This window comes from Larimichthys crocea, chromosome XV (assembly GCF_000972845.2).
Source record: "Larimichthys crocea isolate SSNF chromosome XV, L_crocea_2.0, whole genome shotgun sequence".
Lineage (NCBI taxonomy): Eukaryota > Metazoa > Chordata > Actinopteri > Sciaenidae > Larimichthys > Larimichthys crocea.
The window spans coordinates 7,874,167-7,886,566 of NC_040025.1; the positions used below are offsets into that span (position 1 = coordinate 7,874,167).

Below are 12,400 nucleotides of genomic sequence, written 5' to 3' on the forward strand. Positions count from 1 at the left end.
AAAAAGATATTCACAGTGTAGATATAGCAGTATAAACAGTGTGAATATATCAAAAATACACACAGAGGACTGTGCACATTGATGAACATACATATCTATACAGCTATACAATTGCAGTCTGTGTGTGTGTTTCCAAGTTAAAAACTTTGGTAAAGAATACTCTTGCACAGCTTTTTCCGTGTGTTGCCACTCTGCAACCTTATTTGTTTTCATTCATTTATTCATAGTTCGTGTTAATTACTGGGACGTGTGTAGTTTCATTATTTGCTCCTGTCATGTTGTCGTAGCTGACCCACCAGGCCGCCAGGTGGCGGTAGCGCGGCAGTAGTGTGCTCTTCTTCCTCGCCGGTTCGACACATAGAACAACAAGGAAGTAAGTCAGACGGTTTGTAGTCTGCTGGAAGTTCAAAACTACAGGAAGAAACACTGTCTGTGTCTGTGTGTTTATAAAGCCCAGTGTGTGTTCGCGGTGTGTGTAATGACGTCAGCCCCGGTGTGAGTGACGGTGAACAGAAGAAGAAGAAGAAGGATGGCAGACGAGGCTCCCTTCCAGTTTCTCCATAACGAAGTGATCCAGTACATCTACAAGTCAGCTGACAGCGGGGAGACGGTGAGACAGCGTGACCTCTGAGGCTGAACGACAGACGGTGACGTCAGTGTGTGTTCATCACTTCTCTGTCATTGATGCAGGAGAATGGGAGAAACATCAGCAGGCTGGAGAACATGGGCTTCAGAGTGGGCCAGGGGCTGATCGAGAGGTAACAGCTGCTGACGTGTGTGATGACGTGTGATGACAAGTATGATGACATGTGTGATGACATGTGTGTTATGTGTGATGACGTGTGATGACATGTATGATGACATGTGTGATGACATGTGTGTTATGTATGATGACATGTATGATGACATGTGATGACATCTGATGATGTGTGTTACGTGTGATGACATGTGACATATGTGATGACATGTGACATATGTGATGACATGTGACATGTGTGATGACATGTGACGTGTGTGATGACATGTGTGATGACATGTGACGTGTGTATTGACATGTGATGTGTGATGACGTGTGATGACATGTATGATGACATGTGACATGTGATGACATGTGACATATGTGATGACATGAGACGTGTGTGATGACATGAGACGTGTGTGATGACATGAGACATGTGTGATGACATGTGTGTGATGACATGTGTGATGACATGTGACATGTGATGACATGTGTGTGATGACATGTATGATGACATGTGACATGTGATGACATGTGACATATGTGATGACATGAGACGTGTGTGATGACATGAGACGTGTGTGATGACATGTGTGTGATGACATGTGTGATGACATGTGACATGTGATGACATGTGTGTGATGACATGTATGATGACATGTGACATGTGATGACATGTGACATATGTGATGACATGAGACGTGTGTGATGACATGAGACGTGTGTGATGACATGACTCTCCACGTCCTTTTCAAGCCTTTGGCGTCTAACACAAATGTAACTACATTTACTCATGTAGCATGAGAATTGAATCTTTGTTGTGTCCACCTCCAATCATTACAGGCAGCTTCTGGTGGCCATATAGCCTTCTCTATTCCTGCCCCAGCCTCAGTAAGAGATGCAGACGGAGTGCAACAATGACAGCATAAACATCTGGAGGAGTGTCACAAGCGTGGCTACAGGGCTGCTGCTTCTGCCACCTTCTACCAGTAACACTGAGTCGATGGACAATATTAAAACCAAAATACACAACTTTTTTTTCAGACACATTCCTCTTTTCATTCCTATTACACACATAGGTTAATTGTGTTTTAATTTTCACTGTGATATGTTTGGAGGAGATTAATCATAAAGATTTGAGACAATCACTTTCTATCAAGCTCTGTAATGTGTTAGGCTATTCACATCAGTGTTCATATTTGTCATTTTTCACCATTATTGTCCTCTAAATGAATGAAAAACACAAGATTTTAGACTGGCTCAGGAGGTAGAACAGGTTGTCCATGATCAGAAGATGATGTTTGACTGGCTCCTCCAGTCTGCAAGTGGTTTTTTGGGCAAGGTGCTGAACTCAAAGTTGCTGTGAGTGTGATTAGCTCCTGTCTGATGATGAGATTGGTGGTTTGATCCCAGCTCCTCCAGGCTGTTGGATTGTTCTGCCATTGGTTTGTGAATAAATGAATCAATTATTGGCACTTTCCATGCAACAATGCATCAGTGTTGAATGCCTGAATGAGATATTTAATGTAAAAGTGCCTTGAGTGGTCAAAGATAGAAAGTGCTGCATGGTCGTCCATTTACCAAAAAAAAGTTGTTTTTCAACTTGTGACATTGTGTTTGTAAGATCTCTGTTAAATGACATGTTTTAAATATTAGGCAGTTATAGCGTGGTGGCACATTGGTGCAGTGATGTTGCCTTACAAGAAGAAGGTTCTGGGGTTTGAACAAATAGCCAGCTGGGATCGTTTTGTGTGCAGCATATTTGCATATTTATTATTAAAACTTTTCACTGACATTTCTCACCAGCACGCTGTGTAATTACAGATGAATAACCACATGTTCTTGACTGTATGTGATTGATGACATGACAATGATAAATAGATCATTGTTGTATACAGATTTGTCCCCAGTATTGAATGTTACAAATACAACAACATCAGACCTCCAACACTAGGCCTACCTTGATAAGATGGGTGAGTTTCAATGTTAACTGGTTTTAACAGTTTCCAGTTTGTCTTCTACAAACTGATGGCTAATTACTTAATACATTCCATGACATGATTTGTGACAACGTGTCCTTGTATTTCTCGCTGTCTATCTGACTAAAGTCTATCCTGGAGTCTCCAGACAAACAGCGCACTCTGAATGAGATCTACAACTGGTTCACTACCATGTTCTACTACTTCAGACACAACACTGCAACCTGGAAGGTTTGGAGCACTCAGATTAGACATTCACTCTGATACCTGTCAGCAAATGTCACTCACTGTCTGTTACAGTATGTATGTATGAACCATCCATCCATTAGCTTATCTTTTGAAGTTGGGGCCAATCACAGCTAACATTGCAACTATGACAGAAATACAGTGGGTCCAGAAGTCTCTATTCTTGCATATTATATTTTTAAATGTAGTACCACTTTTCATTACAAATGATAATATAAGCCTAACTTTAATGAAAACATGCAGTCGGGATGGTATGGACTGCACAAGTTTGTGTAAAACCTGATGAGTCAGGGTATCCCAGCATGACTTAACAATGTTCCAAAGAGCTTCTTGTGATGTCACCAAATGCTCAGCTTTCTGAGTCTTCCAGTGCCCCCATAAATGTTCAGTGGTGTTGAGGTCAGATGACTGTGGAGGAAAGTCCATAGCATGATAACCATTTTGAAGCTCAGTGTGGAGTGGGTTTGGATGTTGCAATCCTGTTCTAGTTTCTAGTTTTTATTCATTTATATTTGCTCATATTAGCAACTTGTCCATCAAGTTTGGCGAATTTGATTATAATATATAATATATCCATTAAAAATAGCAAACATAACAGTTGGTGACAAATGTAGCTCTACAGTTTGTTGAGTCCACTTACAGAAATAACAATCTTAAATCATGAACATGATAACGACTTAAATGAATTAAGTGGAATGAAAAGGCAGTTTCGACTTGTCCAGGTGTACCCCATCTCTCGCCCAAGGGTTATTGTTACCTGGGATAGGCTCAGCACAGTGACCTGATGGTGTAAGCAGTTACAGATAATGGATGGATGGAAATGCATTTTACAATGTAGTTGTTAAAACCATTGAGTAATAGTAATAGTAATTACGATAATTATCTATCATCAACGACAACATGTAGTTCCAGATCCTGTTTTGCCTTGCTTCTATGACAGTTGAATTTTCCTCTTCTTACCAAGATGCAGTGCGGCCACAACCTCAGCTACACAAGTGTTTTGTGCGGGAGGAAGGAGGAAAGGGAGCTGTGTGGACAGTGGATGAAACAGAGGTACCAGAGGAGGAACGGACAGAAAGTATCACAGGTACAAACATCGCTCTTGCTCTAGATTCAGGTTCAGGATGGGCTGCCGTTTATGAGCACATGTTTGTGTGATGTGGCTCTTCAGTAGTTCAGGGTAAATGGTTCTTGTTCTTCTTTTAAATCAAATGATTCTGTCAATCAGTCAGCCAATGAAAGAAAATGGACAGAAAATTAATCCACAATATTTTCATCAGGAGACTTAAAAATCATCAAAAGTTTAAATGTCAGTGTAGTGAGAAGAGATGTGGGGAACTACCCTGTACAGTAAATAAAGAGGTTCTTCAACTGGTCCTGGCTCCTTGTGAACCTTTGAAGAACCATTAGGAACATTAATTCTCTCGGGTAGGGAAGGATGGTGATGTTAATGAGAAATTTCATTGCAGATTGAGCAGATTTCAATTCAGCATTGTGTGTTTGTGTGTCACTCTAACGTGTGTGTTGTGTAGGGACTGTCCTGTGAAGTGGTTCAAGTCCTGTTCTAATCACTGTCCCGAGGATCTCTCCACCCAGCAGATGGCGCAGAGCTGCTCCTTTAATCCAGCTGCAGGAGCTAAGAACATGAAGAACTAAAGGTCTTTTCAAATGTCTTGTTTTATTTTGTATTGTTTTCATTGATGTCATTGTATCACATTGTACACATACCTGACAACTGTACTTCTTTTTATTGCAAAATAAATGAAAACCAACATTTGTCGTGTTTTGTCGTCAGTCTGATTTTACTCTCTTCATCAGTAGGTCACGAGATTAAATATGTCCCAACAGAAACCTCAGAAAACATCCTCCTAACCTTTTTTTTGTGCTTTACATCTGTCATCTTGACTTCACAACATAATTTGAAAATGGGTCATTCATTTCTAACTCTCTCTTTTTACTTTCCCAACAACAGTGACCCATATATAAACTTCAAAGCGATTTGCACATTATTACCATTATTTCATGATTCGTCTCAAACAGAAGTTCCTCTAACAGGGGGTAAAAGCACTTATTTTGGGGCCCTTTTTTCAGTAACAGATAAATCCGCATTTGGTTGGTCTGTTGCTGCGTTACGTTAACGCGTCCGCCATATTGGATGTGGCAGATCTGCCCCTGAACTAATAAAAGGAAATGGACTGAACTTCATAAAGCGCCTTTCTAAGTGCTTAAGTTAATGTCTGATACACCCATTCACACCACACTAATATATCTGGGAAACAAAAGGCAACAAAACACGTATGTAACTTTTAAGTGATGATTTAAATGTTTACTCCTTATGTAAGCACCAGACAACAGTATGTTATTTTTTCTAATGCTGATGTTTACAGCTACTAATGTGTATAACACTGTTACTGTGGATGATAATATTGAAATAATTATATATAACATTTAATCTGTGTCTATAATAACCACATCCTGGAATGTAGATGTGACATGAGGGTTTTCTGAATAAAGAGCACTAACGTGTACATTTAACTGATTTTGATTAATCGTTTTATATTCACATTGACGGACATATATATGTATATGTATAGATGTAGATACACATACATACTACACACACACACATACACAATATTTACACACACACACACACACACATATTATATATATCCCTGCTGCAAAAACGCAATAAACATGACATATAAAATATATACAAGTTTAAAAAAGATCTAAAAAGAAATACAGCAAATATAACATAAACATAAATATGACAAATCTAAAAAGTATTCCACAGTTGTAGATATAGCAGTATAAACAGTGTGAATATATCAAAAATACACACAGAGGGACTGTGCACATTGATGAAATACATATCTATACAGCTATACATTGCAGTCTGTGTGTGTGTTCTCAAGTTAAAAACTTTGGTAAAGAATACTCTGCACAGCTTTTTCCGTGTGTTGCCACTCCGCAACCTAATTCGTTTCATTCATTATTCATAGTCATGTTAATTACTGGGACGTGTGTAGTTTCTTATTTGCTCCAAGTCATGTTGTCGTAGCTGACCCACCAGGCCGCCAGGTGGCGGTAGCGCGGCAGTAGTGTGCTCTTCTTCCTCGCCGGTTTGATACATAGATCAACAAGGAAGTAAGTCAGACGGTTTGTAGTCTGCTGGAAGTTCAGCACTACAGGAAGAAACTCTGTCTGTGTTTGTGTTTGTGTTTTTGTAAAGCCCAGTGTGTGTTCGCGGTGTGTGTAATGACGTCAGCCCCGGTCTGAGTGACGGTGAACAGAAGAAGAAGAAGAAGGATGGCAGACGAGGCTCCCTTCCAGTTTCTACATAACGAAGTGATCCAGTACATCTACAAGTCAGCTGACAGCGGAGAGACGGTGAGACAGCGTGACCTCTGAGGCTGAACGACAGACGGTGACGTCAGTGTGTGTTCATCACTTCTCTGTCATTGATGCAGGAATATGAAGAAACATCAGCCGGCTGGAGATTACATGGGCTTCAGAGTGGGCCAGGGGCTGATCGAGAGGTAACAGCTGCTGACGTGTGTGATGACGTGTGACATGTGTGATGACATGTATGATGACATGTGTGATGACGTGTGATGACAAGTATGATGACATGTGACATGTCATGTGTGATGACGTGTGACATGTGTTGATGGACATGTGATGATGTGTGATGAACATGTTGATGAACATTGTGATGTGTGATGACGTGATGATGACATGTGATGACATGTGTGATGACATGTGATACGAATGTGTGATGACTGTGTGATGACAGTGTGATTGACATGTATGACACTGTGTGATGACGTGTGATGAATGTGTGATTGCTATGTGTGATGACATGTGTGATGACATGTGTGATGACATGTGTGATGACATGTGTGATGACGTGATGACATGTGTGATGACATGTGTGATGACATGTGTGATGACATGTGATGACATGTGTGATGACGTGATGACATGTGATGACGTGTGATGACATGTGATGTGTGATGACGTGTGATGACATGTGTGATGACATGTGATGACATGTGTGATGACGTGATGACATGTGATGACATGTGTGATGACATGTGATGTGTGATGACGTGTGATGACATGTGATGACATTTGTGACGACATGTGTGATGACGTGATGACATGTGATGACACGTGTGATGACGTGTGATGACATGTGTGATGACATGTGATGACATGTGATGACATGTGTGATGATGTGTGATGACATGTGTGATGACATGTGTGATGACGTGTGATGACATGTGTGATGACATGTGTGATGACATGTGTGATGACATGTGATGACATGTGTGATGACATGTGATGACATGTGTGATGACATGTATGATGACATGTGATGACATGTGTGATGACATGTGACATATGTGATGACATGTGACATGTGTGATGACATGTGACATATGTGATGACATGTGACATGTGTGATGACATGTGTGATGACATGTGTGATGTCTGTGGTCATGTTCAGGAGCTCTTCCTGGAGGAACTCATTTTGTCACTGACTGATTGACATGTCCGTTCACATCAGGCACAGCGTAACAGAAATCACTCTTTTCCTCACGTGTTCTTTCTAATCCTTAAAGGTCCAGTGTGTAGGATGTAGTTACAAATCGCTACATTGCAATCTCCTCACATCACCCTCACCTTCCTACTGAAACAACAGTACTTGAAAGGCTGAGTCTGGAATCACTATTTAGTTTGTCTGTTCTGGGCTACTGTAGACACCCTCCATGAAAGACGACCTGCTCCTACTGTAGATATAAAAATATTTTTTAAATAACAAAAATAAAAAGATTCAGCGAGTCTGCCTTATTCTGAAAATAAAGGCCCCAAATCTGACACACTGTGCCTTTTAAGTAATCAGAGTCAAAGCAGCTGACTGTATGTACTAACTAAGTGTTGTGTTTGTATCAAAGCCTGACGTTTCTTCTTCCTCTGTGTCGGCTGCTGTTCAAAAACCATTCAGACTTATAGACTGTCTAAAACCTGGACGTACGTTCCATGAGGTCACCCAGATTACTGAAGAGCTGCTGTGAAGCTCGGTGTGGTGGCTCTGGCTGTCACCATCTTGGTGGTCCTGCCTCCACCGGCTCCGGCTAACCCGAAAATGGGTGGATCTGAGGCAGGCTGAATGCAGCCTGGTTGTCAAAGTGGCCACACTCTTAATTATTTACAACTTTAAAGCTTAATATAATTTGAACAGGTGGAAAACAGGTAAAAATTCACCCTGTCTCAAACTGTTGTGGATGTTTAGTTCCACTGTAAAGTTGGATGTTTTAACATGGAGAGCTTATGGCGACTGACTCGTTTTATAGGCAGCCTCAAGTGGCCATTTGAAGAACTTCAGTTCCTTCCTGTGTTAGCTTCACCTCACAGCCACCGAGGTTTGTGCGTGTTAAAAACACATCAGTGATCCACGCTGTTCCTTTTTTATCATGCAAACACACACTGTTTATTTTGACTCTGTCCTCTCTGATTCCCCAAACACTCATCCACCTGATGGATGACGTAGTCCCCACCTGATGTACTGTTCCTTTATGTTTTGAGGAACTTTAGTTTTAAAGTACGGTTACCAGCTGGTGTAGGAAAGACAGACTAGAAGTATTGAGAAGTGAACTGATGCGTTGGGCCTCATGCAAGAATCAGTCATACAAACGGTGTCAAGTTTCTGGCCTTCACCGAACAGGTGTGCTTTTCTCCAGATTGACAAAGGACACAGCGCGGTTCAAAGATGAGCTGGACATCATGAAGTTCATCTGTAAAGATTTCTGGACCTGTGTGTTCAAGAAGCAAATTGACAACCTTCGAACCAATCACCAGGTGAACTTTGATTCATGTAGTAGGCGATCATTAACATATTTATTCATTTATTTTTGCCTCGTATCATGTCACTCCTGTCCTGTTCTGTTCATGTTTGTTTATGCTGACTCTGTTGTCATGTGTTTCAGGGTATCTATGTTCTCCAGGACAATAAGTTCAGATTACTGGGTCAGCTGTCAGCCGGAAAACAGTACCTGGAACAAGCCCCAAAGGTGCTCTTACTTAACATCCTTTTCCACAGTTGTCCTGATCACATTTTTGCCTCCCTAACCAGCTCTTTTAATCTTGAGTATCTGCTGTACAATTAGTCTTTAGGTTTTTATTAGATTTACACCTTCAGCCTACAGTAAGCCTGAGAACATCAAGCCTACATACAGTAGTGTCCTGTAGTGTGAGGACTGAAAGGATTGAAAGAGTGCATTCTTTCTCCTCCAGCATGAAAAAATAAGTTCAGAGGCAGTTTGAAGTGTTGAACCCAGAATAAAAACACAGTAGTAATGACACCGGACCTTACGCATCACGTAATGCAGAAGTCTGTCTGTCTCTCTGCAGTACCTGGCCTTCACCTGTGGTCTGGTGAGAGGAGCTCTGTCCAACCTGGGAGTGAAGAGCATTGTGACTGCTGAGGTGTCCATCATGCCTGCATGTAAGACACACATCACTCGTTCATCATCCATTCAGGGACATTGTTTGAGAGTTTAATGTCGATGTTAGTAGTAGTTTGACACATTGAGACAAATGGCATGTTTCCACTGATACGACTCGACTCACTCCTTTTTTGTTTTGTCAAAAGTTGTAGATGGTTTGTTTTTGGTATCATCTCAGCTGAAGTTCCAAGAAACCTGAGCTAATACTAAAAAGGTGGAGTGAAAACACGCAGATTATTGACACTTTGAAACTTTTTTGATGCCACGTGTTTAAAACAATATGACCTCCATTTGAGTTTCCAAAGGAACAAAGTTATTTGAACAGATTCACAATCAGAACGACTCCATCCATGATGGGTTCACTAGTGAACAGTCTCTGCCTCGCTCTCCTCCTCCTGTGCGGTCTACTCATCACAAACAGAGACATTATCTGACGTAGCGTTGAACAGAGTGTTTATTTTACATGCACACCTGGTTGGTTTTGATTGGCTACATCATTAATGTCAAGCCTCCACCACACGCAGCTCACCTGCTGCTGTAAAAACTGAACCATGGCTGAAAAAACTCTACAAAGTGGTTTGTTCATTTGATTGTCGTCATAAAAATGCTGCTGTTTCTTGATACAGAGAAACAGAGAGAGGTAGTGCAAGCCGGCCATTCAAGTAGTTTGTACGTACAAACTAAAATAAGGTGGAGGCACAGTTGGGCTTAAACTTGCAAACATGCATGCATGTTTCCAAGAAATCCAGGTCCATATCACTACTAGAGATCAAAACCTCCACACAGGGGGCTGTCGGTAGTGTAGTGGGTTAAGTGGCCGCCCCGTGTGTGGAGGTTACAGTCCTCGCTGCAGCTGACCCAGCTGAAGTCAGTGTTTGGGCCTGTGTCAGATAACTGTTGCTTTACTCTTGGGTCATTGTGTAAGCTGTAGGATGTGCTGTTATTGTTAGATTGCTGTATTGAAAGAGGGAAAATACTGAACATGCACATTTAAGCAGAAGGAAATCAGAGTTTGCTGTTATTTTGAAATAAGACCAAAGTGACACACTTTCTTCTTTTTCTGTCTTTTCTCTGCAGGTAAATTCCAGGTCATGATCCAGAAAATCTAGAGGCCACATTCACTCGACACTCTTGTTTGCCTTCATATACCACTGAGCTTTTGTCATGAAAATGCCAGCGATCTTCCTTAGTCAAATCTACTTGTTGCTACACTTCTGCAGTAACGTATGGCAGCAGTCCCGTCCAACAACCTGAGATGTATTTTCTGTTTGTAGTGGACAAACACTTTCCCAGCCTTACTCATTACTCATGATCACCGAACATCTGTTATGTTTAAGTGATTAATAAAAAAGCAATTTAACACTAGAGACCAAAAATGAATTCATAAAGACCCAGCCGAGCAGCTTAATTAACGCACTTTCTTTTTATCATCAAACTATCTCCATCAAAGTCAGGGGGAGTTCACTTGGTGAATGCTGTCATCAGACCTGCCAAAATGTGATTGAAGGTCAAGAATAAAGATTGAAAGATTGAATGAATGCAGACACCAGTCTGTGAATAAGAGCTCCCCACAGTGTCAGGACAGTGTAGCACTCATCATGGAATGTTATCATTAAGCATGCCAATATCCAAACTGTACAGATGGAATGATTTAGTTTTTATTAAAGTTGTTTGTTTGGACCTGGACTTCTGGTTTGCATCAGTATGAAATCAAGCTCTGTCTATATTACAGCTTAGTGTTGTTAAAAAACAACAACAACCTCAGAACAGCAACACCACCAACGTATGATAATTATGGAAATTATTATTAAAGTTTCTTCTTGCACTCCTGTGTATTAATATTTAATTTCACTTTCACTTGCGAACCAGTGACTTTTCAACAAATCACTAATTTATGAAACATGACACAGCAGCAGGGTCAGTCTAATCCCTTTGTTTCTTAGCTTTTTTTTTTTTCAGTTCTTCAGTAAAAGTGTCTCTCACCAACTTTGTGAAAAGCTCTTCAGAGGAAACTCTTTCCTAAGAACTTTTACCTTACTTCTTCTTGTGCTAAGATAAGAGACTTTATAGACCTGGGCTGATAAGAGACTCAACCAAAACAAATTTGCCTGAATGAAAGATACTAAAATGCTCTTTAGAGTCTTTCACTGTGTCACTAAAAGCAACATCTATAAAAAAAAAAAATCTGCGTTCCGGGCCCGAAAACCTCCGTTCCCGGTGGTTCAAAATGACTGTGGTACAAACACGAACACTGCCCCTTTGCTCTGAGCTCGTAGTCCAGGCATCCGGGCTAACAAACTCCGCTAACATTAGCTAACAGCAACTACAGTTTCCTGATGTACAGTAAACTGCTGCCTCTGAGGACATCAGGGAAAACTAGAAAACATCCAGTTTGACCAAAATCAGTCAAATAATTGGTTGACGTACGAATGACAGAGACACTATTTACCTTATTTCAGATGATTTTATATCTGTCATGTTATGTTACACAATGTTGTTTTATTGCAGCTTTATATGTCTGTGATGTGGGTGGAAGGTGTGGGCCTAATGTCTCATTAACAGCAGTACATTAACTTGGTAACATTCACATCCAACCTCAACGACTACCGCCCCATCGCACTAAAAACCCACCATCACTAAGTGCCTGGAGCAGCTGGTCCTCAAACACATCCAAGCCTGTCTCCCCCCCACCCCCTTTGATCCCCATCAGTTTGCCTACAAGGCAAACTGATCAACTGAAGACTCCATAGCCATCGCTCTTCACACCGCGCTGAGCTACCTGGAACATTGGGAGAGCTATGTCAGGATGCTCTTCATAGACTTCAGCTCAGCGTTTAATACTATCATCCCTGACATCCTGGTCAGCAAGCTGTCTGACCTCGGACTTCCCCCACTCACCTGCAGCTGGATAAAGAACTTTC

General features: G+C 41.1%; 1 protein-coding gene across 2 annotated transcripts; it reads left to right on the top strand.

Moving 5' to 3' along the window:
- Positions 1-293: 293 nt before the first annotated feature.
- Positions 294-11,304, top strand: trappc6b (trafficking protein particle complex subunit 6B). 2 transcript variants are annotated; one of them, XM_010748099.3, is made up of 7 exons: positions 294-373; positions 453-610; positions 691-758; positions 8,715-8,832; positions 8,961-9,044; positions 9,385-9,478; positions 10,557-11,304. In XM_010748099.3, exons 2-7 carry the CDS (start codon positions 530-532, stop codon positions 10,586-10,588), a joined length of 477 nt encoding a protein of 158 aa, XP_010746401.2. In that variant the 5' UTR covers positions 294-373; positions 453-529; the 3' UTR covers positions 10,589-11,304. The 2 variants fall into 2 exon arrangements, with proteins under 2 accessions (XP_010746401.2, XP_010746400.2); XM_010748098.3 differs by having other exon boundaries at positions 343-610.
- The last annotated feature ends 1,096 nt before the right edge of the window (positions 11,305-12,400 follow it).

Excerpts from the sequence above, each read along its gene's own strand:
- trappc6b (XM_010748099.3), top strand. The coding sequence starts at position 530 with ATGGCAGACGAGGCTCCCTTCCAGTTTCTCCATAACGAAGTGATCCAG. Across the intron at positions 611-690 it reads CAGCTGACAGCGGGGAGACG|GAGAATGGGAGAAACATCAG; the intron begins GTGAGACAGCGT and ends TCATTGATGCAG. Across the intron at positions 9,045-9,384 it reads ACCTGGAACAAGCCCCAAAG|TACCTGGCCTTCACCTGTGG; the intron begins GTGCTCTTACTT and ends GTCTCTCTGCAG.